This window comes from Tenebrio molitor, chromosome 1, assembly GCF_963966145.1.
Source record: "Tenebrio molitor chromosome 1, icTenMoli1.1, whole genome shotgun sequence".
In the NCBI taxonomy this organism is placed as follows: Eukaryota; Metazoa; Arthropoda; class Insecta; order Coleoptera; family Tenebrionidae; genus Tenebrio; species Tenebrio molitor.
In genome coordinates, this window is record NC_091046.1 from 32915409 (window position 1) to 32940109 (window position 24701).

At 35.4% G+C, this 24701-nt stretch overlaps 1 protein-coding gene and 1 long non-coding RNA gene across 5 annotated transcripts; one reads left to right on the plus strand and one right to left on the minus strand.

The window, feature by feature from the left end:
- Positions 1-600: 600 nt before the first annotated feature.
- LOC138141406 (uncharacterized) lies at positions 601-3517 on the minus strand. The gene is made up of 2 exons (XR_011163140.1): positions 2970-3517; positions 601-2919 (listed from the first exon to the last, which is right to left on the minus strand). It is a non-coding gene; the product is annotated as an uncharacterized lncRNA (long non-coding RNA).
- Positions 3518-12291: 8774 nt separating this feature from the next.
- Positions 12292-15853, plus strand: LOC138128647 (uncharacterized). Of its 4 annotated transcripts, XR_011158821.1 has the most exons (6): positions 12292-12330; positions 12385-12486; positions 12541-12755; positions 12806-13236; positions 13380-13590; positions 15580-15853. XR_011158821.1 is itself a non-coding variant. In XM_069044866.1 (5 exons), exons 2-4 carry the CDS (start codon positions 12401-12403, stop codon positions 13255-13257), a joined length of 753 nt encoding a protein of 250 aa, XP_068900967.1. In that variant the 5' UTR covers positions 12292-12330; positions 12385-12400; the 3' UTR covers positions 13380-15853. The 4 variants fall into 4 exon arrangements, 2 of the variants coding, with proteins under 2 accessions (XP_068900967.1, XP_068900961.1); XR_011158833.1 differs by having other exon boundaries at positions 12806-13315; positions 13380-15853; XM_069044866.1 differs by having other exon boundaries at positions 12806-13257; positions 13380-15853.
- Positions 15854-24701: the final 8848 nt, after the last annotated feature.

The window sequence follows — 24701 nt, forward strand, 5'->3', positions numbered from 1 at the left end:
AACAAAATAATCTCGGATCTTGCCATTGGAAATAACTCTGTAATAGTGACCACCGAATAGAGTTTGGTGTCAATCCGACTACGAGGGGTGGAAGAGGGTGGGGGTTGCTCGAAAAAATAATGAGGTGACATGGAAATTTGACATTACCAGTTGAAAGGGCATGTGTTTTTATGTTGGAAATGATATGTACTATTTGCGAGAATGTCCAATATGGCGGCTTATAATAGTATACAGGCTGTTTGATAAAAAACGCCTCAACCCATAACTTTTTTATTTATTATCCGATTTCAATGAACAAAAAAGCCAAAGATATGGTTTTTCATGCGCTACGAACCAGCCATAAAACAAATTTTTTTGACGTTATTTTTAGTAGCTAACGATAGTCAACTTTTTTTTTTTAAATGGGCACATGTAGTTTTTTAGGCTCAGTCTGGTAAAGTTTTTTTTTCTGAATCTAATGATGTATTAAAAGTTATCGTTTGGTCCATAGCTGACTGAAAAAAAAAATAAAACAATTTTTAATTGTGGTTCAGCTTATGAAATTTTCAAGTGTGCCGTGAAAAACAATTAATACAAGGAGCAACAAATGTGAAGTGTGAGTTTGAAAATTTTCAGGTGCAATCTTGAAGAGTTTTATTATTATTTTCTTGGAAAACATGAATATTGATAATAAAAATAAAATTTTATTTATTTATTTTTTTTTGTTTTTGACTAATTACGATTATTATTACACTCGAGCATAAAATAATAGTCAAATGACTGCTATCCTGCATGACTGACAATGTTGTTATTTTATTCTTAAATAAAAAAAGTTTAAAAAAGCAGATAAAAATTTCTAAGCTGACGTTTAGATGACATTTATCGTATTTGGATTCCGATTGTTTTTCACGGCACTCTTAAAAATTTTATAATAAGCTGAACCACAAAAAATTGTTTTATTTTTTTTTTCAGTTAGCTATGAACCAAATGATAACTTTCAATAGATCATGAGATTCAGAAAAAAAAACCTTACCAGACCAAGCCTAAAAAACTACATGTGTCCATTTAAAAAAAAAAGTTGACTATCGTTAGCTATTGAAGATAACGCCAAAAAAAATTAAATTTGATGGCTGTTTTGTAGCGTTTGAAAAACCATATCTTTGACTTTTTTGTTCATTGAAATCGGGTAATAAATAAAAAAGTTATGGGTTAAGGCGTTTTTCATCAAACAGCCTGTATTATGCCACAAGATTTATAAACGGCACTTTAGACACGCGTTTTATGTTAGGCACGAGCGAAGCGTAGCGGAGCGAGTGTTTAATAAACAAGTGTCGAGAGAAGTTTATAAACGAGTTGAATACTATACTTTTTCTACGACCAAATTAACAAATGGAACACACAAACGAAACAAGCAACTTTTTTATTAAACGTTACAACGTTACAAACTAAATGAACATACCAAATAGGAATATATATATTTCTCAGGATACAAACTGTTGGTGGCTTCAGGTCCATATTTGAAAAATACAACGAATTATTCCACTGCAATGACGTTTTCTTTCACGCCGGATGCGAAACTGATAAACGTCAAAATACCAACTTGATCTAGAGCTAAATATGTCCAAAAAATTCAAGCCGTGTTTAAAGAAACTTCGAGCGTGTTTAATATCCCGAAAACGCCCGAATGGACACCAAGTTGTGACTAATGAACAATCGTTTTTAAAGTGACGTTTTATACACTATTTGTCAGTGCAAAATGTGACACTTTAGAGAAGGAAGTAGAAAAAGTTATTTACGTATTTATAGTTCGGCGGTAATAATTTTAACAGAAAATTAGGTAGGTATCTCGGGTCAATTCAGCTTGGTTTAAATTGATGTCGGGTAAGTTACTAGGCCGGGTCTTCGACTCGGCTCCATCCCAATTTTTTTTTAATTAGAAAAAGTTTTATTTAGGACACTTCATATCTTTAGGTATAAATACAGGGTCTATCAGAACTGGCGGACCAAAATAATACGGTGAAATCATCATCTTCTGGGAATAATAGGAAAAATATTGAAAAAAATCCATCCTCATTGGATTTTAAAATAAGAACGTTGTTAATTGACCAATCGCGTGTAGATATAAAATTACCTTAAAAAATTATACAGCGTGTTTATAAATGTCTGTTATCACGTTGCCTTTGAAAAAAGCTAATTCTCTACAAAATCGTGAACTTTACTAGCAATAGCACGTCAAAATAATCATACGTCAAGTAGACAGATTGTGAAAGATGCAATTCGAACAAAATAAATTCATTTTAGAGGCTTATTTTAGGAACAGTAAAGGGTGTTTTTTTAAATTTGGCGTCGAAGTAGGCGTTGGAGAGTCGATTGAGATCGCACCACTCGTGTAAAAGTGTAAGATTTAAACAGCTGATCCGTGATCCGTAACCTGTATAGTGCGTTCACAATCGACAGTTCAACGCCTACTTCGACGCCAAATTTAAAAAAACACCCGTTATAGATAACGATGGCGTCTGGGCATACTCTGTCGAGCCTTGTCTCGATTAATTCCGCATCAGATTTCCAGATTACCATTGTGACAATCATTGTCTACGTCAGAAAATCAAACGAACTTTAGAACGCATTCAGGAAACTGGGAGCATCGTAAAAAGCAAGTCTTCAGGTAGGCCACCAGTTGCTCAAGACATTGTGGAAGATATCCGCGAAAGAATTGAAGATAATCCAAACATTTCTTTGCGGAGATTGGCACTTCAGTCTAAATCCACTGATCTGCTCCTCTACTCTCGTTTGCTTTTCTGACCATTCGTATGTTCATCTGGTAACCCTAAGCTCTTCTAGGGTGCTATCATCCGGACCAGATGAATCCTGTTTTTTTTTTTAGAGATGGATCCTCCTCTAACCTTCATTCTTTTTCAATCTGGCTTAAGACAGACTTGACTGAAATCAAATCTGCCTGAAATGGATAAGTCTATTTCACGTTTACCTACCACTTATACTACGGCTGTCACTTTATTGGTAAAAGGGTAAAACATTGATGGCATTGACATTTTGCACTGACATTTGTTGTCAGATTACACTTAACCTCAAATTTATTATAGTACTGGTTACCATTTGTATGAATCTAATTTCATGGCAAACCGCGATCACAGAAATTTATAAACACCCTGTATTAGTAACTATCGAAACAAATTTGATTGTTGCAAAGACATAATAATTGAATATTATGTCATAATAAATTATTTCTGACAATTACAAAAGTCATTAAAAACGCTTAATGTTTACTTCTTCAGAATATTTTGATATGCTTGTCTTATATGGACAGTGTGATGAGAGTGCCTAGGGAGAATGCCACAGTTGCTGCTCAAATTTATCGGATTGGCGGATTGTAAAATTTTGTTCTATGAATATCTTAAACTAAGTCGTATCCATCCGCTGTTCTAGAGACATCATATCTTGCAAATATAAGTGGGCACTCTTTGTGAAGAAATAGTGACCAACTGAATGAAAACAAGTTAGCATTTTATCGATAGTATACCTACATGTGAAGGTTCTTAATCACCCTGACGCTCTGCCTGGATGAACAGTTTTACGGGAGTAGACGTGTGAAAATATCGGTCCTACAGCTTTGATTACCTTCCAAATTATGCAATGCAGGCTTTGGTAAGTCCTATTTTCCTTTACAAACAAGATGAGAGACCTCTCACTATCACGTAGCTTATTCTCAGTTTCGGCTCTTTCTTTCCCAGTCAAGTCTATCTCATCCAAAATAATGCCAGCCAATATCAGATTAGTCAAAATGTGTGCTCGTACAGCTCGTGAATAGGCATGACCATTCAGCATCTTGTCCAGGCCTGTGATCTGTATAAATAGTCATAAACAGCGTCTTCAAGCAACTTCCTGCCATTATTGCACCGATACAACCCATGAATGACATGAGGAGATGGAACTCTCCAAGCCTCACAACCACGCAGCTTAACTCAGAAGGTTGGCCACCCTCAACAATATCTCTGGCCTTAAAGAACAGTGGTTGATCAAAAGTAACGAAGCAGGTTTTTTGAAAATGACTTTTACTTCTCTCACTGGCTTCAAAAGGTGATATGAACACTGTATCGTAATCAGTAGGTGGGATGCGGATAAATGAGAGGAAAATAATTTTTGAGCCATAAAAATCAAGACCACTTGTCACCTGCTTAATGAACCCGTTCGAAACGAGCATACTTGGGGTAGTTGATGGATTTTCCATACAATCAGAATAAGTATAGCGCTGAGGGCAGAATTTCTCCACCGACTTCACAGACTCCCTTCAAGTTGTTAACCACACATACTAAATTACGTTAAAATAACTTATTTGATCGGTTTAGGCCCTATACGTGATGTTTGATGCGCTGAAAACTTGTTTTCATTTATTTTTCCCAAATTCCCTTTTTCGAGGTTTTCGGTTAGATGCCACTTTTTAGAGAAGCATTGGACCTGCGGCTGCCCATCAGTTTAAAGCTAAATAAATACGCTTCAAGTTCATTGCCCTTGACTTTTCTCATGGGGCGAGTATTTTTGACGATATTTAATAAAAAAGGGAAATAAACAAAAAAATTTTACTTCTTGGAAAAAATACCCAATTTTTGAAAAGCTCTATCTCGGAAACTGCTGGACGCACAAAGTTTGCTTAGGCCTCAAACTGAAGTGAATTTAATCTAGTTTAAAAAAGATGACTTCAACTTTTTCTGTTAGACTCATATCTTAAGAGATATTGAGCAAAAACTGAAAATAGTGCGAACATTTTGCTGTTCTTCGGCTACCACGCAGCGCGCACAAGTCTTTCGAAGTTGCAAATTTGGTTTTTTACTCTTGGCTGAGGTCCAAAGAACATATTAAAAAATCAGAACTACATGACCTTTTGCAAGGTCGAATGTTTATATTGACTGGACTACTAGCCTAGGGCCAGTTTATTGAAGCGAAATTAAGTTAATCGTAATCAAATGCGAGATTAACTGAACTCATGATCAGATTGAACCAATCGAAGTTTCGGATTTATGGGTTAATCATACATTGAAATTTAAATCAAATTGAATATGCAGTACGCAGTTCGTTTTCCCAACAGGGAACATCCTAGCAGAAATACTATAACCTAAAAACGTCCGTCATTGCACAAACAATGCGGATACCCAACAATGCATATGCATCATTTGAAATGCATCCATAGTTACAAATAAAGCAGGAAAACTAATTTATAGGTAACTTAACATCAACAACAGGATTAGTCAGTTCAAATTGCTTATTTCCTAATCACTATTTAAGATTGATTTTTTTGAACATTTTTCCTATTATTCCCAGAAGATGATAAACTCGCCGTATTATTTCGGTCCGCCAGTTCTGATAGACCCAGTGGCGGCTCGTCAGGTAACTTTTAATACATCATTAGATTCAGAAAAAAAAACTCTATCAGACTGAGCCTAAAAAACTACATGTGTCCATTAAAAAAAAAAGTTGACTATCGTTAGCCATTGAAAATAACGCCAAAAAAAAACCTTTATGGCTGCTTCGTAGCGCATGAAAAACCATATCTTTGGTTTTTTTGTTCATTGAAATCGGATAACAAATAAAAAAGTTATGGGTTGAGGCATTTTTTATCAAACAGCCTGTAAATGTGCATCTAAGCAAGCCATGAAAATCTGATTTTCAGTTGGTAGTAAAGCTAAAGGTAGTTACTTTAACTTTCAAAGTTGCTTGCTCTGCGCGAACCCGATTTTACTAATTTTTTAGTTTTTGTCCATTTTAACATTGCTGATTTCAAAAGCAATGTTACGTCTTTTTACTGATTGAATTAAAGTAATTCTTATTTGTTTTTGTCTTTGTATTTTTACCAAGTAAAGATTTATTGGACATGACCTTCATAAATGTGACTTTTGTAATGTAACTAAATTAAAGGTGCTTTTACAAATGCACAGCTCACTTGATGAACATTTATATGAAATCAATTATAAAGATAGCAGAGATACGAAAAATCTGACACTGTCAAAGTCATAGCCTTTATATTTGTATTAATCATTGTCCGTTATTTTCTTCAAAAGAATTTTCTGCAAGTAAAAGATTCAATCACTAAAGTGCACAGATAAATACATCCAAACTACAAGAAATAAGAAAATCTAAAATTTGCCAACAAATTTGTTCACAATACGAAGATTTAATGCTCTTGTAAAATGCTAATTTTATGACTGACGGGTCTCGAGAGGGTACCTGCTGCAGTGTTTGACCGATCCAAGAATTCTGAATACTTCTGCAACTTGAACTACACCTCGCCCAAAAGTTTTATTACTGTGCAACAGCCTTAAGCTGCGTGGTTGTGAGGCTTGGAGAGTTCCATCTCCTCATGTTATTCATGGGTTGTATCGGTGCAATAATGGCAGGGCGTTGCTTGAAGGCGCTATTTATGACTATTTATACAGATCACAGACCTGGACAAGATGCTGAATGGTCATGCCTATTCACGAGCTGTACGAGCACACATTTTGACTAATCTGATATTGGCTGGCATTATTTTGGATGAGGTAGACTTGAGTGGGAAAGAAAGAGCCGAAACTGAGAATAAGCTACGTGATAGTGAGAGGTCTCTCATCTTGTTTGTAAAGGAAAATAGGACTTACCAAAGCCTAAGAGCCAAATTCAAAACTGCATTGTATAATTTGGAAGGTAATCAAAACTGTGGGACCAATATTTTCTCACGTCTACTCCCGTGAAACTATTCATCCAGGCAGAGCGTCAGGGTGATTAAGAACCTTCACCTGTATACTATCGATAAAATGCTACCTTGTTTTCATTCAGTTGGTCACTATTTCTTCACAAAGAGTGCCCACTTATATTTGCAAGATATGATGGCTCTAGAACAGCGGATGGATCCAACTGAATTTAAGATATTCATGGAACAAATTTTACAATCCGCCGATCCGATAAATTTTGGCCCAGCCTATGGTCAGATTTGATTGCTGATGTGGTTTATGAAAAGCTACGGTGGATTGGCACATGTGCGTGGAATCTCCAGCGGTGAGCTAGCACAGTGGACCGTAAAAATGGGGTTCATGATAAACATACTTGTATATGCCAGGACATGTACCCGCCGGAGCTCAAATTAAAGCGCGCCAATGAATGAGAGGAAAATAATTCTTGGTCGATCAAAATCAAGACCACTTGTCATTTGCTCCATGAACCCGTTCCAAACGAGCATACTTGGGGTGTTCAATGATTTTCCATACAATCAGAACCAGAACAAGTCTGGCGCTGAGGGCAGTATTTCTCCACCAACTTCACAGACTCTTCAAGTTGTTAACCACACATACTAAATTACGTAAAAATAACTTATTTGATCGGTTTAGGCCCTATACGTGATGTTTGATGCGCTGAAAACTTGTTTTCATTTATTTTTCCCAAATTCCCTTTTTCGAGGTTTTCGGTTAGATGCCACTTTTTAGAGAAGCATTGGACCTGCAGCTGTCCGTCAGATCTCAATTTAAAGCTAAATAAATACATTTCAAGTTCATTGCCCATGACTTTTTTCATGGGGCGAGTATTTTTGACGATATTTAATAAAATACAAGACGTAAACAAAAAATTTTTACTTCTTGGAAAAAATACCCAATTTTTAAAGAGCTCTATCTCGGAAACTGCTGCATGCACAAAGTTCGCTTGGGCCTCAAACTGTAGCGAATGTAATCTAGTTTAAAAAAAGTAACTTCAACTTTTTCTGAGACTCATATCTTAGGAGATATTGAGCAAAAACTGAAAATAGTGCAAACATTTTGCTGTTCTTTGGCTACCACGCAGCGTGCACAAGTCTTTCGAAGTTGCAAATTTGGTGTTTTACTCTTGGCTGAGATCCAAACAACATATTAAAAAATCAGAACTACATGACCTTTTGCAAGGTCGGACCCTTTTTTATGTTTATATTGACTGGACTATGAATTAAACTCGGGTTTTCTTTATGTTGTTGTTAAGCACCGCTAGATTTCGGAAGAGTTAAAGTAAAATGTTGTAAGTGCGCCACTATGGGAGTTAGGTGACAATCAGGAAGTCGTGGGGTTGTCTAGTAAATTTCTCTGGAGGCCACGGTTAAGTTATGACCGTTAGCGGAGGCGGACCTAAAGGCCCATACACAATGGCGTTAACGTTACGTCGATGTTAAAACGTTAATGTTAACGTTAGATCTAGAAATTCAAAATTACATGTATTTCATTGTGGACCGTTCACAATGACGTTATAGTGAAAATTAATGTTGCATGATATTGTTAGCGTTAACGTTAGTTCTAGAAATATTCTGGATTCTTAACGTTACATTCTAACATTAGCCAACGGAAATAATTTATAAAAAGTACTGAAATACATGTAATTAGATCTAACGTTAACATTAACGTTTTAACATCGACGTAACGTTAACGCCATTGTGAAAGGGCTGTAAGTCCTGCTCGATGCGGCTCTGAGATGCTAACGTGAAACCTCCGTCGCGGTTCTAGGGACCTCGGGTTTGTCGGTAAACGGTTGGTTGGGGAAGACGGATCAAGCTCTGCTCGAAGCGGCTTGGGAGGCTCATCGTACAACCCCGAGCGCTTCTATCACTCTTTCTTGGTCGGTAAAATAGTCCGACGTTCATTTACCCGAGTAACTAGAAACGTCGCTGGTCTCAAGCCGATTCAGATTATTCTTCTGCGTCCCCTCGCGGCCGAGAGTTTGTTACCTCCAGCTCTAAGCTCCCGTCGGCGTACCTTGACCGCGTAGTTACTAATTAAACTTGGAATTGTCATAACTAATTGTAAAATATGAGTAATACCTGGGATACGGTTTTGGAGAGGGTTTTTATCCATCCCTGTCTGTGATAACTGCACCTTTCATGTTGGGAAAAAATGGTATTAAGGTTTTAGACCATATTTTCCCTCAGAAACTCACCCTGACATTCTTGGGAGACCATTCCCTAACACCCTGTATATAATCTGTTTTAAAATCAAAAATCCACCAACACGACAACGTCGCCACCTTTTGCATGTGTCAGAAAAAAGTGGGGTTATGAAAGAAAACTGTTGACAGTCGTTTTGGTCGTAGTTCATCCTGTTTTTTATTCTCATTTTATTATTTTACTCAAAAGGTATGATATGGTAGCTACCACCTTTTTGCACATAATAATTACTTTGTGTTGGGTAAATAAACTCAACAGTTCAATGTCAAATTTTGGCGGGAGGTTGGGTCAACCCAAAAAAATGAAACTTATTCTAGGCATTTCTTTTTTTCTGCCAACATAATTCAACAGGTGGTGGATTTTTGATTTTGAAACAGATTATAGGTAACGTGGATACGAGAGTGAAGCAAAGATCTCGAGATACAAAACACAGCAACATTCTGTGACATTTGTTTTGGCGTTTGGCCGTTATACCATTCCGCTATTTACAACACTGCAACCGGATATGTTTTGTGGGTGTATTTGACAGATATCTGACGTACAGACGTAGCATCAAGGAGGTTGTTAAAGTAACCTCCTTGCGTAGCATTAATAACGACAAAATGGTAGGTTATGAGAGTAAAAATTAACGGCAAAAAGAAATCAAAGTTGGAATTCGGAATAATAATCTAAAAATTAACTAAATGAAATTCTCGAAGTGCTCCCCATTTTGCTCTAAACATACGAGTAAATTAACTCTTCTCTCGAACGATTCACCAGGATGTTTAATTTAATTTGAAATGTCAAATTTGACTTGTCACTGATGCGACTGTCAGGCTGAAGCCGTCAACAACCGGAAGTTACTCCAGGTCCAGTTGTACCACTTAAAAATAAAATTCAGCATTACCAACTTAAACAGTTCTTCTTGATCATCCCGTACATACCGGGTGATCAAGAAGGACTGTTTAAGTTGGCAGTACAATTAAGAAAATTTTCTAATTCGGTTATTTATAACACTGCAACCGGATATGTTTTGTTGGTCTATTTGACAAATATCTGATGTAAAGTCCATTCAAAAATCAAAAAACCACCAACGTCGCATTTTCCTCGATAATTACTATCGGCAACGCTGTTTAGTGTAAAATTTGATGAGAATTGTAATTTTGAGGTTAAGTGTTTATTAAATGTCTTGTTTTTCTGGGCATGTTTAAGTAAAAATAATAAGAATCAATAAATAAATGAAACGTGCTGCTAATAAAACAATATGAACGGAATTCAAAGCAATTGAATTTTATTTTGAATCAAATAAATGTCATAATTTATAGTTACCAACATAGTATAAAAAAATATCTACCTAGGGTTTTTTAAATTTTACCAACCTAAAACAACAGGTGGTGGTTTTTTGATTTTTGAATGGACTTTAGGTATAGCATTAACAACGACAAGCCATCAACAACCGAAAGTTACTCCTGGTATACGATTTAAAATACAATTCAGTGTTACCAACTTAAACAGTCCTTCTTGATCACCCCGTAGATCAAGGAGTATAGAATACGCTTGCCCGACATCGATTGACGCGACGCCAAGCGGCGGAGCTCGGCGTTTTTCAGTTTGCAAACAAACAGTTTCGTATTTGACGACGTGTAAAATCGACTTTTTGAAAGTAAGAAATTCAAATTATTTAGAAAAAAGAAAAGAATGATCAATCGGGGAGGTGTTTGCTGTGTTCCGGGTTTCCAAAATACCGAAAAAAAGAATCGGTAATTGAAATTTTAATCATGTATTTGGCATGCGTACTTGCTAACAACAAAGAACCTCTTATTCGTGAGAATTAAAAAACAACAATTAATTGATACTTTTTATACAATAAATAAACAGTTGACGCATAACACAGTTAATTTCAATTGCATTAATAATTTTCATGATTAATGTAGTGCGTTAAATACACTGGACAAAGTACTTGAAGTAAAACCATTGAACGTTAGGAATTATTGTCCTCAAAACATTTTTATTTCGTTGCATCTTAATATGCACTTGATCTTTAGAAGGATAGACAAAAAATCGCAATTTTGTGCATGAAATTGCTCTTTGGCAATGAGAATGTTCCAAATAAGTACTGTTAAAATCGCGCTAGTTCCTCTTTAAATACCTATGGGCCGTATGATTTCCCATTCGTTAAGCCTTTCATTAGCTAAATATGTAATTGATTAGACAAAGTGAGAGTATATGCCAAGCACTATGTTAGACAGAGACAAAACAATTTAACGACGTTCTTTAACTTTAATGAAAGGGAAATCATGCGGCCCAATGTTTTTGTTAACGCCCGGCGCCCAAAAACAAGTCGATACGTTTTTAATCGGTTTATTCTCCTCGACGCGTTAATTACAAGTCAGGAGTTTTTCCCCACGCGCTCCCCTCGTCGGCAGTCCTCGGATCTCCTCGGGTCACTCCGACACGATGGAGCGCTGCTCGGGGACTTCCCGCGAGGGATCCTCCCTTCGCCCATTAGGGAATCGTAAAATTTTTAATCGCCAAATCTCAAAAATTACACTTAAAACGTCTCCAATCGAAATTGTATCGTTGAAGTTACTCATTTGTATTTAAAATATAGCAACAATTTATAGAGATTGGTGTTTTGAGGCGCCAATATTTCTCTAAATTCCGAATCGAAAATTTTACCTTTAGACAAGTTTTTTTCCGTGAACAGCTCGAATCAATCGACTGAAAGTCGCAAGTTATTATTTGCATGATTTATTGTACACTTGAATGCGAAAATTTTAAAAACTCATGTGTTTTAATGAGTGATATTACCATGATATTACATATCAAGACAGGCGGAATTTTGAAAACACTAACTGAGAGCTGCGCGCTGCCTCCGCGAGGCGGCGCGGCAGTCGTCAGAAAACTAAAGTCACTAGAAACTAGTTTCTAGTGACTTTACAGAAAACGATATCGGGCAAGCGTATAATAGGGAGGGGACATAAGCTAGCTCAGTAGCTCACAGAGCTAGCTTATGGGCGCGGTAAATTGAAGCGGTGCCCGGACAAGGAAACGGGCGCAATTTTATGCAACCCGTGAGGTACGCCCCAGTTAACACTACTTGAGATGTTGGGAATTAACAATAAAACTGCAGGAAAATAAAACACTATAATTTTTTTTTGCATCACAAATGTATTCAGAGTATGAGAAACTAGAAAACCACATTAAATATCACAACGCAACTGATTTTATTCACTTTCTTGGGGCGTACTATTTAATAGCGGCTGCACTCGACCGGCCGTATCTCCCCTCCCTATTATTCTATACTCCTTGACAATCTTGACATAGATAAGAGACCCCGTAGATATTTGTGGTTATATTAGGGTTATTAGTTGTGTTTTGCTTTGTTTTGTTGCGTCGTAAGCTTTTTCCTGTGTTATTTGCGTTTATTGGTGAGTGCATTTTTCCCAATTATAAGCTAGTGGAATAAAACATTTATTTCCTAGGCATTATAGACTGAAGATGGGCAAACAGTCATGTTATTTGTGTTTGATTCACAACTCATTAAAACTTCAAGAATCATGGCTTAATCCACCAGTGTTCCATGGGTATGATATTATTACATCTTTCAATATTGTTGGAAATGAGTTATGTGGTTTTAGGTTCCCTGCAAATGTTGAAACTCGTTTACATTGGACAAAAATTTGTGGGTTAAATGAAGATGTGGATAATGTTACAAACCTAAAAATCTGCTCAAAACATTTCACAGCAGGAGATTATGTTAATATAAACGATCACAAATTTGGAGGTAGGAGGCGATTGAAGTCTTCAGCTGTTCCAATTGCATACAATGTTGCTTCAAATGAAGCAACAGCAAGTAAGTTACTGTAATGTTTATTAAATCTTTATTTAATCATATTATCTTAGATGAACAAGACATGGAATTAGAACTTCCTGTTACACCCACCTTACATGAGCAAGACATTAAATTAGAATTTCCTGTTACACCTACCTTACATGAACAAGACATTAAATTAGAATTTCCTGTTACACCTATCTTACATGAACAAGACATTAAATTAGAACGTCCTGTTACACCATTATGTATCAAGCGAGGAAAATTTGTAAAGACTCCTAGGTACATTGGTGATATAGCATCACTACATGTTGCAACACCAAGGAGAACGCAAGCTGTATTGAAAATGGTGAAGGACAAATTTAAGAAACATGAGAGCACTATTAAAGTTTTAAAACAGAAGAACAGGAGACTGTTGAAGAAAATTTCTACACTCGAGCAGCTAGTTACTTGCTTGAAGAGAAAGAATTTAATTAGTGCGGAAGCAGAGGAATCTCTTTTGGTACAAAATTTTAATGTTTAGGTGAATATTTGCTTTGATTTGGTGCGATTTTGTTTGATCTATGCAAAATAGTACTAAGGTATTTTTAGCTACTATACATTCTTAGCAAACTTTTTGCACTAAATTATTTATTTAAATTCCAGAATGGAGCCACCCCAGTTGTAAGAGAACTCTTTGAAAATAATTTAAGAAAGAAAAGAAGGAAGCAATACAGCCCTGAAATTAGATAAATATGCACTCGCCCTACAATTTTATTTATTTTTGCCTTATCTAAGCACATTGAAAAAATGGTACAGTACCATTGATGGGCAGCCAGGTTTCACGAAAGAAGCGTTTATTGCTGTGTCATCAAAGGTTCGTTGTTGAGAGAAGGGTCCCCTCATACTTAATTTAGTTCTTGATGAAATTTCTATAAAAGAGCAATTGATATTCCATGGATCAAAGTTTTATGGTGGTGTTAATTTAGGGACTGACAATAATATTGATAGTGACTGTCAAACTAAGGCCAAAAATGCCTTAGTATTTCTTGCTGTGGATTTAAATTGAAATTGGAAGATTCCAGTGGGATATTTCCTCATTAAAGCTTTAAATGCGAACAAACGAGCAAATCTTTTAAGTAATTGTTTAATACTTTTAAATGATACAGGGGCAAAGATCCATTCAATTATTTTGATGGGACTGCAGTGAATTTGGCAATGTGCCGTAAATCAGGTGCAAACTTTGAAGTCGACACTTTACACTTTAAGTCATTTATTATCAATCCTGCAAATAGCCAAAAAAATTTTGTAATATGGGACCCATCTCATATGATTAAATTGGCCTGGAATGTTTTAGGGGATACAAAAATTATTGTAGATGGAAATGGTAGACGTATATTGTGGGAACATATATGCCAACTTAATAATTTACAAAAGGAAGAGGGGTTACATGCCGCAAATAAATTAACACAAAAACATATTAATTTTACAGATAATCGAATGAATGTAAAATTGGCAGCTCAAACACTGAGCGAAAGCGTCACAAAATCTTTATCGTTTGTCAAAAACATTGGGCTGCCACAGTTTGAAGCATGCACTGCTACTGCAAAGTTTTGCCAAAATGTAAATGATGCCTCGCTTCTTTATTCCCCTCGAAGCTTCGCTTCTCGGGGAATAAACTACCTCGGCTTAAAAAAATGTCTTCTCTACCTTGGCGTATAATTACTATTTTTCACTACTAGTCTCAGAAGGCGTCATTATTGACTCTCGAACCGACCCCAGAAGTAGAATTTCTCTCCCTAGGTTAATAATAATTTTCATTATTAACCAAGGTCAATAATGAACAGCCGTCACTTAGCAACAAAAGATTTTCGTTGATTTCATTGGTTAACGTAGACGATTTTCATAGCAACCGTTGAAAAATGAGAACTCGGATCGTCGCATCGGACAAAATAATTTGATTAATAATTATTATCAGAAAGGGTTGTAACATATCTAGCAGTGAAAAGAATAGTATATAAACCACGGTAGAGAACATTTTCTAAGCCTCGCTGACATTATTCCCCTCGACGCTTCGCGTCTCGGGTAATAATCCAGCTCGGCTTAGAAAAATATGTTCTCTACCTTGGTGTATAATATACTATTGTTAATCAACAAGACACCAATGGTACACGTGTCATTTTAACATAACGAAAAACCGGGTTTTTGGGCTTTATTATTTCATTAAAAAATGTTTTTGAAGTGTTTGAGATTATCCAACAATACCACATGGATTATTTATTAACGTTTAAGTTATCCCAGGATTTTATAGAAACTTTTTTTAGTTTTATAAGAGGGCGGGGAGGCTTTAATAACAACCCCAACGCCCAACAATTTGAAAGTGCCTATAATAAATTACTTATAACAAATGATGGGAGTACTTCTTATAATTCTAATTGTTGTATTGAGGATGTGAGCATATTATCAGTTTCGTCAAGCAGGAATGTTCCTTCACCAATTGGCGATGTAACCAACCTTCACAACGATTTTTTCGGCCACGATTATATGTATTACAAAATCGTGGTCTTTGTCACCGTTCATCGAAAACGTAACTTATATAGCTGGTTATATTTGTTCGAAAGCAACAAAAAAAATTACTTGCTACGTTTGTAAAAAATAAAAATATGCTTTTTTGCGAACCGAACACAGTTTAATATGAACTTCGGTTTGCATAATAGTAGAACAGATTTTTCGAGCCTATAAAAATGACATTGTTAAGGCAACAGGTAGAGAGACTGTAGTAAATAATTAAATATGATTTTACGAAATGTTCTTACCTGGTCAGCATTTACAAATGACGTTTTCATTAAACATAATTTTATTGTAGCATAAATCACGGATGTAGTACCAAAGCGCCCCGTATTAACCCTTTCGGAGCGCTACCGTCGCTAGCGAGAATCTAATCGCTGGGCCCCTACCATCATCATCAGCTGCGCGCCGTCGGAGCGTGCCGCACCATCCCCAGCCAGGCTATAAAAGGGATGCACGCATGGACAAATCAATCATTATTCATATGATCATCCGAACTCCCTCAAGAGTCTCACTACAAACCTTTATTAACTTTGTTTACCTTTATGTAAATAAACAATTTACAACACAAACACTGTTAAATTATTATTTTAATGAAAGTAATCATAGATACCAGTTGCTATCCATATTGGTAGATATATTTTTAAATGTAAGATATTTTTATGAAGCAAAAATTTTATCAGTTGCGGCCAAATAAAACTGGGCAGCAATTTTGTCTATTGTAAATCGGAATTAAATATTAAATCACCTGAAAAATCATCTCCTAGGAGATGACATAAAAAACTATTTTTCAAATTGACATCATCCGTCACTGTTATGTTGTGCCACAGTTATGGGTAGCTGGTTGCCAGAGAAACTTTCATTTTAAAAGCCTGAATTACCAAAATTTATAAAGATGACACAAAATGTCAATTTAGTGGTCGCTTTTATTTGGCCGCAACTGTACATACGACAAAAATACACTAAATTAATTTTGTTTTCTGGGTTGTAAATTTAATTTTATGTGTTTTACATTGTAAACAGTAGGTACTTGTAAGTAAAGTGTAAAAATTGTAAATAAAAGATTGATTTCCACAGAATTACTCCTATATTTTATTAAATGATTGATTAAATTAAAATATATGGATAACGATATGATGGGCGATGAATGATTGTTAATTTACGTGAATGATCACCCATCGCGCGATCGAGAAAATTAAACCATGAAAGGCATAAGCCTGTCGGACTGAGGGTGTACAGGTCAGTGACCTACATACCCTGATCTAGAGTGGTATATAAGGGAAAGTAGGCTCGATCCTGGTTCCTAGGGGAGTTTTTGAGAGTTACATTTTCTGTTGGCAACATCTACTGTTTACTATCAAGCTTCAAATATCTGTCAGTTCGGTCAAGCGCCAAATTCAAAACAGAAAAATTTCTTAAAATGGTTGGTTGCACGGCACCTTATTGTTCTGCCAGATCAGAAAGAGGTATTAAAATGTTTCGGTTCCCAAACGATGCGTCACGCAGACAATTGTGGATCCAAAATATTGGGAAACCATTGAATTGGCAGCCTAGTTGCCACAGACTTTGTGAAGTAAATGCAAGCAAATCTAAATGGTTAACATAAAATTTACATTTTATTTTCACTCTTGAAATATTTTAACAATGAGCAATTTAATTTAAATGCAAATAATGACAAAGTTTTAAGAAATAAAAAATAAATAAAACAACCTCCAAATTTGAATGCACCTTCAACATCATCACTTACACTCCCTACTTGTTCCTCCACCTACACTGAACATAATTCTTCTCTAGCAAATGAAAATATTCTTCACTACATTGCAGACTCAATAGTCAACTCCCCACCTAAAAAGAGCATGTGTACATTTTCCAAGTAGCTGCTTTTTTACAGTTATTCGAATATGTGAAGAAACATTTAATCGCCATACAAAAGTTTTACTTTCCAATCAGCTTACAGAGACTTTTTTCCGGACGCAGAGTTTTGAGCGATTGGCACGACTTGTTATTACGATCAGCGCAGACGACGCTAACAATTTTGACAATAACAGTGCAGCCAATCAACAATCGACAAACGCCCCTAGGAACCAGGATCGAGTCTACTCTCTTTAATATACTAATTTTACCCTGATCGAAACAGGTGAGTTTTATGAGATCTATGGTTTTGCCAGTGTAAAGTAATTTTTGTAGGTAACCAATAAATCTCCGGAGTTACACAGGTTACATAGTAAACTTTTTCCCAATTTCATATTGTCATATTCCGTGGAGGGGGAATAGGGAGAATGCACCACAGACAATTAAACTATAGTAAGACTGTCAAGTGGGATTACATTTCCGGCGTGGAGGGAGAAAAGATTGGAGATGGCATTTCCTATGCTGCCCATGTTAAAAATGCGAACCCTCTAAAAGCACGTGCAACAACCTTTTATGACCCAGTCCACCATGCGCTAGATAAAGAAGCAAAATGCGCCTGGAAGGAAGGCGAAGGAAACCATTGGCCTAGCGTCTATATTCAGAAACCTTTTATGACTCTGTAGTTTTCGCGGGCGGGTACACTTATTTGAATTAGTGCCATCTCCAGTCTTTTCTCCCTCCACGATTTCCGGGGACGAGCTCAAGTGGCGCTGCCCGAGCGTTAGGCCAAACTAATGTATAACAAGTTGCATATCTGACTAGTTTCTGTATACCTAGTTGCCTATTTTTTTTTCAATTTAATTTAAATTGATACTTATTAAAAAAAAATAAAAACGACTAATTAAGTATTAAACATTTTAATACAAATTCTAACATATACAACAAATTAGTAATTCATTAAACGAGTTTGTGTGTAAATTGGGATTTATTGGGCATGAGTGGGCTAGTAAGCTAGTTTAAAAGGCGAGTGAAACTGAATTGAAGGGTAGATCTAGTTTAATAATTTGATTTTGCGTTAACTTTTAAAATTTCTGGAGATAATTTTAGAATCGTGCAAAAGGTTTTTTAATTTTGAAATTGTTTTTCGCTGATATCGGTCCATATAATAAATGTTTCTATCTTTTGAAGTAAGACTACTAACTTTCTTGCATTCAAGTACTTGCAACACACTAGAAGATTTTGTTGGGTGTCTACTTTGGGCCTTGGGCATAACAGGAAGGATTAGATTCTCTACAGTGGGATTTTCAGTAATCGTAGAATTTTCAATTTGTTCAGCTGGTCTAACATTGTTTATTGAAGTTTGTTTGTCTTCACGAAGAAAAATCGACGTAGGGCGTATTTATAGAGTTTTGTTTTTTGAGTAAAGAAATTGTTGCTAAAATGTTTCTCGCAAATAAAGGCATTATCTGTTTTGAAGGGTGGTGCAACATTTACCTAAAGCTTCTATCCATCGTTTCCTTTGTTCTTCTAATTTTGGAAATTTAAAATGTTTATTTTTTATCGCCGATCTTGTTGTTTACAAAGCATTTATGTTTAATTTTTCCCATATCCAAATAAATAAAATAAAAATTGCTATCTGAAAAACCATATTTCGTACTTTTTCAAAAAGAAAAAAATAACTTACCAGTACTTTATTTTGTAGAACAATTTATAAAATTTATTCACTAAACCTTGACAGAAATTAGAAAATTCAAAATTACTGATGACATTATTAATTAATATTCAAATCAACCTTCTTTTTAAACGGAAATTCCCGATCGTATTAACGAGTAAATTCGGTAATTTAGTTTGGCCTAACGCTAGAGCAGCGCTAGTGTTGTCAGTGTCTCCCATGTTTTATACGGGTTTTGAAAGTCTTAATTCTGTTAATGGTCTGTGGAATGCACTACAAAAATTAAAAATATTTTCTAACCTAATTTTATTTCGTTAAAATGTCAGACGTTTCTTGTGTCATTTTCTACGTTGGAAAAATGTTGCAAACAATAGAATTTCCATAGGTTGCTCTTAATATAAATTTATTTGTAGGCCCGTTAGTATTGGGTGATTCAAAATGATTGTGGCCAAGTATGGCAACTATGTACGAAAATTTATGTGGCAACTGTATGGATGAGGTAGAGTTGTCATTTGTATGACATTTCATAAGCGTGCATTTGATTTTTTTGATATCATTAATTACACATTGATTTGACAGTTTTCAAAATTGCGCGACTATGAACTGTCAAAGAAATATCAACTCTACCCTACCCACACAGTTGCCACATAAATTTTCGTACATAGTTGCCATACTTGGCCACAATCATTTTGAATCACCCAATAGTTAATAGGTAGATATTATGCATTCACGATCTTTTTGGGACCGAGTTGGCTATGATTTTTTCCTTTCATGTTGGACTAACTGACTCAGTGATGCAACGGATGCAATTTTTTTTTCTGTCAGTGTCTGTTCGACATTTTCTTGCCACCGGATTGCCAGATTTATTATTTTAATATTCCTAAGAAACTAAATAATTTATTAAATTAAGCGTGTAAAAATAATTTAAATTTCCGTCAAAGGAACAGTCAAAATTGCCAAAATAATTTGATACGATAAAAATTTTTTATTAAACGATTTAATTTAATTTAAAAATAACAGATCAGATTCAAGAGATCCGGCAACAATGTACCTATTCAGAAAATATAACCCTAAAGTGAAAACAACCTAACCTAACACAAAAAGTGTCAATTTCCTTTAGGGAATTTAGTTATCACCGAGGTACTGCCAACAAAATCACTAGATGGCCATAGCCAACTCGGTCCCAAAAAGATCGTGAATGCCTTATAACGGGTGTTTTTTTAAATTTGGCGTCGAAGTAGGCGTTGAACTGTCGATTGTGAACGCAGTATACAGGTTACGGATCACGGATCAGCTGTTTAAATCTTACACTTTTACACGAGTGGTGCGATCTCAATCGACTCTCCAACGCCTACTTCGACGCCAAATTTAAAAAAACACCCTTTATATGAAATAGCTTCGACGGTGCTGCTCCGCACGCATTTGGCCAAAACACTCCGTCGATTTCGATTATTACCGTTGTATTTAAAACAGTCAAAAAATATTTGTCAAATGTGACACTTTTCTGAAAAAAATAAAAATGTACTTATTAAAGATACATATGTAGTGCCATTTACAATTTACAACAGCCAACGTTTTCAGTATTGAGAAATTGTTAATAAGAAAACAATAAAGAAAAAAAAATATGCCCTCTATTTTTATTAGCTATTATTTGTAATCGTCTTTGCCCGTTGCAGAAGCTACATACATATTTGACTCAGGTAGCTGATTCCAGCATTCCGTTATTCGTTCAGGAGCCTTCAGCTCAAAGTATATGATTGATTGTTTATGCCGCTCGGTGCGATGTTGCTCCGTCTATCACTAGTGAAGACGATTGCAAATGGTAGCTAATAAAAATGGGGAGCATATTGAACCATTTCTGTAAAACTTATAATTGAGAGATATGAGAGAATTTTTGCATGTCTTCATGTTGTGACGCACAATTTTTGAGTTCTGGACAACAACAGGGCTTCATCTTTTCTATAAATATTGAGCTTTTCACTGGTATATTACTCATTAAAAACAGATACTAACTCAGGAAAATATGAGCGTACAAAATTGGTACCGTTTTTATCGACCCACAATGTAACGGACCTTCAAATAAATTTATATTTAGAGCATGGAAATTCAATTGTTTTGCAACATTTTTCCAGCGTAAAAAATGACACAAGAAACGTCTGACATTTAACGAAATAAAATTAGGTTAGAAAATATTTGCATTCTCCCTATTCTTCCTCCACGGAATATGTCAATATGAAATTGGGGAAAAGCTTACTATGCAACCTGTGTAATTCCGGAGAATAATTGGTTACCTACAAAAATTACTTTTAACTGTTAACAGAATTAGAATGTCGCCTACGCCTACTCTAAATATATATTTATTTGAAGGCCCGATATATACCGGGTGTATTATGAAAAACCTTTGGTGCTATAACTTCCTTATTTTTTATCCGATTTTAATAAATGATATGTCAAACAAAATCGTTTTACATGGGCTACAATTTGAATTGATCCAGTATTTGTTCTTGAGTTCTGTTTTTGACAAATGATAGTTAACTTTTTTTTTCAAATGGCACTATTAACTTTTTTTGCTCAGTTTTATAGAGATTTTTAATTTAAATATGAAAATGTAAACAACCATGCTCATGCATAGAAACAAAAAGAAGAAATTAAAAGATGATGTATTTTTTTAAAACCAAGCAGTCACATTAAACAGTAATAAAAGTACATTCTAATTTTGCAAAGTGACTAAGACAGCTTTGGACATTCAAGACAATGTCTATTTGACTCCTGCTGATAACAAAGATGATTTAATAAAAAGAATCGTAGCAGAATGTGAACAAATACCACCAGAATTTTTATTAAACGCCGCAATGGGCGTCAGTGGAAGGTGTCGAATGTGCCTTAGAGAGAATGGAGGTAATTTCAAACATTTGCTATTGTAAAGTTATGATTACTTGATTTTTAGAAATTCTATTTTTTTTATTAAAAACAAATTTTTGATTTTTTATTTTAATGTTTGTGTATTCAGAAGATAAACATCTATCAGAATAAAGATAAAAAAATATACAGTGCAATTTAAAAAAACAAAGTTAGCTGCGGTCTGTCAAAAAATATAATGTTAAAAAAAATCATATCATGTCGGGCTATAGTGTTTCTAAAACGATTTTGTTTGACGTATCATTTGTTAAAATCGAATAAAAAATAAGGATGTTATAGCACCAAAGGTTTTTCATAATACACCAGGTATGTATAACAGAAGAGTTGTGTGTTGTGTTGCCAAAATTTACGATCCAAGTGTATTTTTGAATAAAAGAAGTATTGGAAAGAAATTACGTATCGCGTTAGAACGAAAAATTAATTTTTCATGGTTTATATGTAAAAGTCATTTTCTTAAAATTAAAACAAAATTGTTGGATGCAGCAATGACATGCAGCAAGACATGTTACTTACGAAGAAAATGGGGATTTTCAGAATATGTATTTAATTTGAGTTTTGGTTCTAGTTTTTAATTTAATTCATTTATTGTTAATTTTTCTTATAATTAATAAAACGTTGTGCATTTTAAAGACATTTTACATTTGAAATTAATATTAAATGAGGACAAAATTATTAAGTTAAACAACTCCATCAAGCATGCTTATAAAATTAGTTCGGCCAAGTGCTCGAGCCGCGTTGAAATCGTGTTTTCAAAAATTGGGTAGCAATTCAACGTCTTATTTTAGTTTTCCGTTGACCGTTTGTTAATTTCAATGTTAATGAATTATTTTGTCTAAAATATAGTGTATTTAATGGACCTCATTAATACACTATTTTTCATTAATCAACGATTTTTGCGATTTTGACGTTTTGATGATATTTTGATGTACAGAGTGATCAACAAGGACTGAAGCTGTTGGCAACAATGACAACATGATGAAAATTTCAGTGAAGTTGTCAATTTTGACGGGTAAATTCAAACTTCATTTTTGTATCAATTTATTTATTAAAATGGTTTTTACACTAGAGCATACTTTGGGAATATTTTGCTGTCATTTGCTGCCAACAGCTTCAGTCCTTGTTGATCACGCTGTATAAACAACCTCGAACATGCATTGTTTGGGTATCGCGACAAAAGCGCGCCGCAAAAAGAGCGCGCGACAAAAGAGCGTGCGACATAAGAGCGCGGCGACATAAGAGCGCGGCGACATAAAAGCGCGGCGACATAAGAGCGCGACGACATAAGAGCGCGGCGACAAAAGAGCGTGACCACAAAAGAAGGTAAATACAGGTTGCCTTTGCCTTTGCCTTTCTTAAGGCAATAATTAATTTCCATATTGAATGAAAATTTTCCTTACCCTTTAGTTATACTAAGACTTGGCGCGACCTTGAAACACAACAAGAGAGAAAAAAAAGGCATTTGCACAAGGTTTGAATGGTGGGACACGATCTAGGAGGACGCCCTGAGGCTGTCTAGCCAGAAAAAACGCGAAAATTTCAGTCTTGTCACAGTGTTTATTTGTCTCACGCTATTTTGTCGCGGCGCTCTTTTGTCGTGGCGCTCTTTTGTCGCTGCGCTCTTTTGTCGCTGCGCTCATATTGCGGCTCTCTTTTGTCGCGCGCTCATTTGTCGCGCGCTCAAATGTCGTAGATTCCATTGTTTGCACTTACAAATAGTGCAGCAGGTAGTGCAGCAGGGTTTTCTATATTGCATTAACTGCACAATTACGAATTCACTTTTGCAAAAGCCGACCTTTTTGGTTATAATTCGAATGTCATATTTTTCAAAGGTAACTAGGTTTTCTTAGCAACCGTGATTTTTACGTGAAATTGAATGTGAATGGAGTTGACGTCTTCTGACACTCTTTGTGGAAAAGTGAAAGTAGAAAGTGTTGAAAAATTTAAAAATGGCCTACCCTGAGGACAAAAAAAGGATGAAGGTATTTTATAAGGTCTTAGATTGATCGAAAAAGATGAAATTGGTTTTAATTTGGCTTTAATTTGAAATTTTGTCACAAAAAAAAAAGTTTGCCGTCAACGAAAAATTTTTGTAATCAACTCGTTTGTTATTGGGCGATTAATAATCTCAACTATTTAATTGTCTGTGGGCACGACCTGCTGTATTATAACCGGCCTGTTCAAAAGTGTAATTTGAGTGATCCCCGCAGAGCGCTAGTGTACGGGCGCTTTTTGGGGATATTACTCTCGTGTCAAAAATAAATTACTCCCTAGGATTTAGGGATATTCGTTACTAGGTTGCCATAAATTTGGTTAGGTTGAAGGCTATGTGGTTTCTGGTGACAAACAAAAGATATCCCAAAAATGTAAGACAGCAAATTAATTGTAACAGTTGCAAATGACTAATTTGTCGCTAAGTGATACCTAGATGATTTTTCGTTTCACAATCAATTTTGGTTACTGGCGGCATATTTATTCGGATTTAATTTCTCAATATGGTTCGTTAACCATTGGCATTCAAAATAACCTTTGAAAATTCTAGTTACACACAACCTGGAAAACGTTATTTCCCTAAAAGTTCGAATTCTAGGGAGTAATTTATTTTTGATACGAGAGTATATAGGTATTCATCTTATACGTTTTTGTCACCGAGAGTTTTTCTCGTTCAAATGACATTCCAATTTAAAATCAAAAATACAAAAATACGATTATATTCAGTATTGTTTTAGAAAGAAAATATGAACTTACTGTACTCAGTCTTAACTCTAAAATCATGTTTAAACATATTTTTCCGCATTTTTATTCTTCAGAAGCGCCCGTAATGTGGCGCCCTCATCGGCGAAAATTTGCTCTTTCTCGGAAACATTTTCGCAATGCTTTTTTAATGAAATGAACAGGCGGGTTATTATACAGCACGTCATGTCTTTGGGCAACCATGGCCTACTAAATCTGAACTGCGCTGCGCTTATTACGGCCGTAAC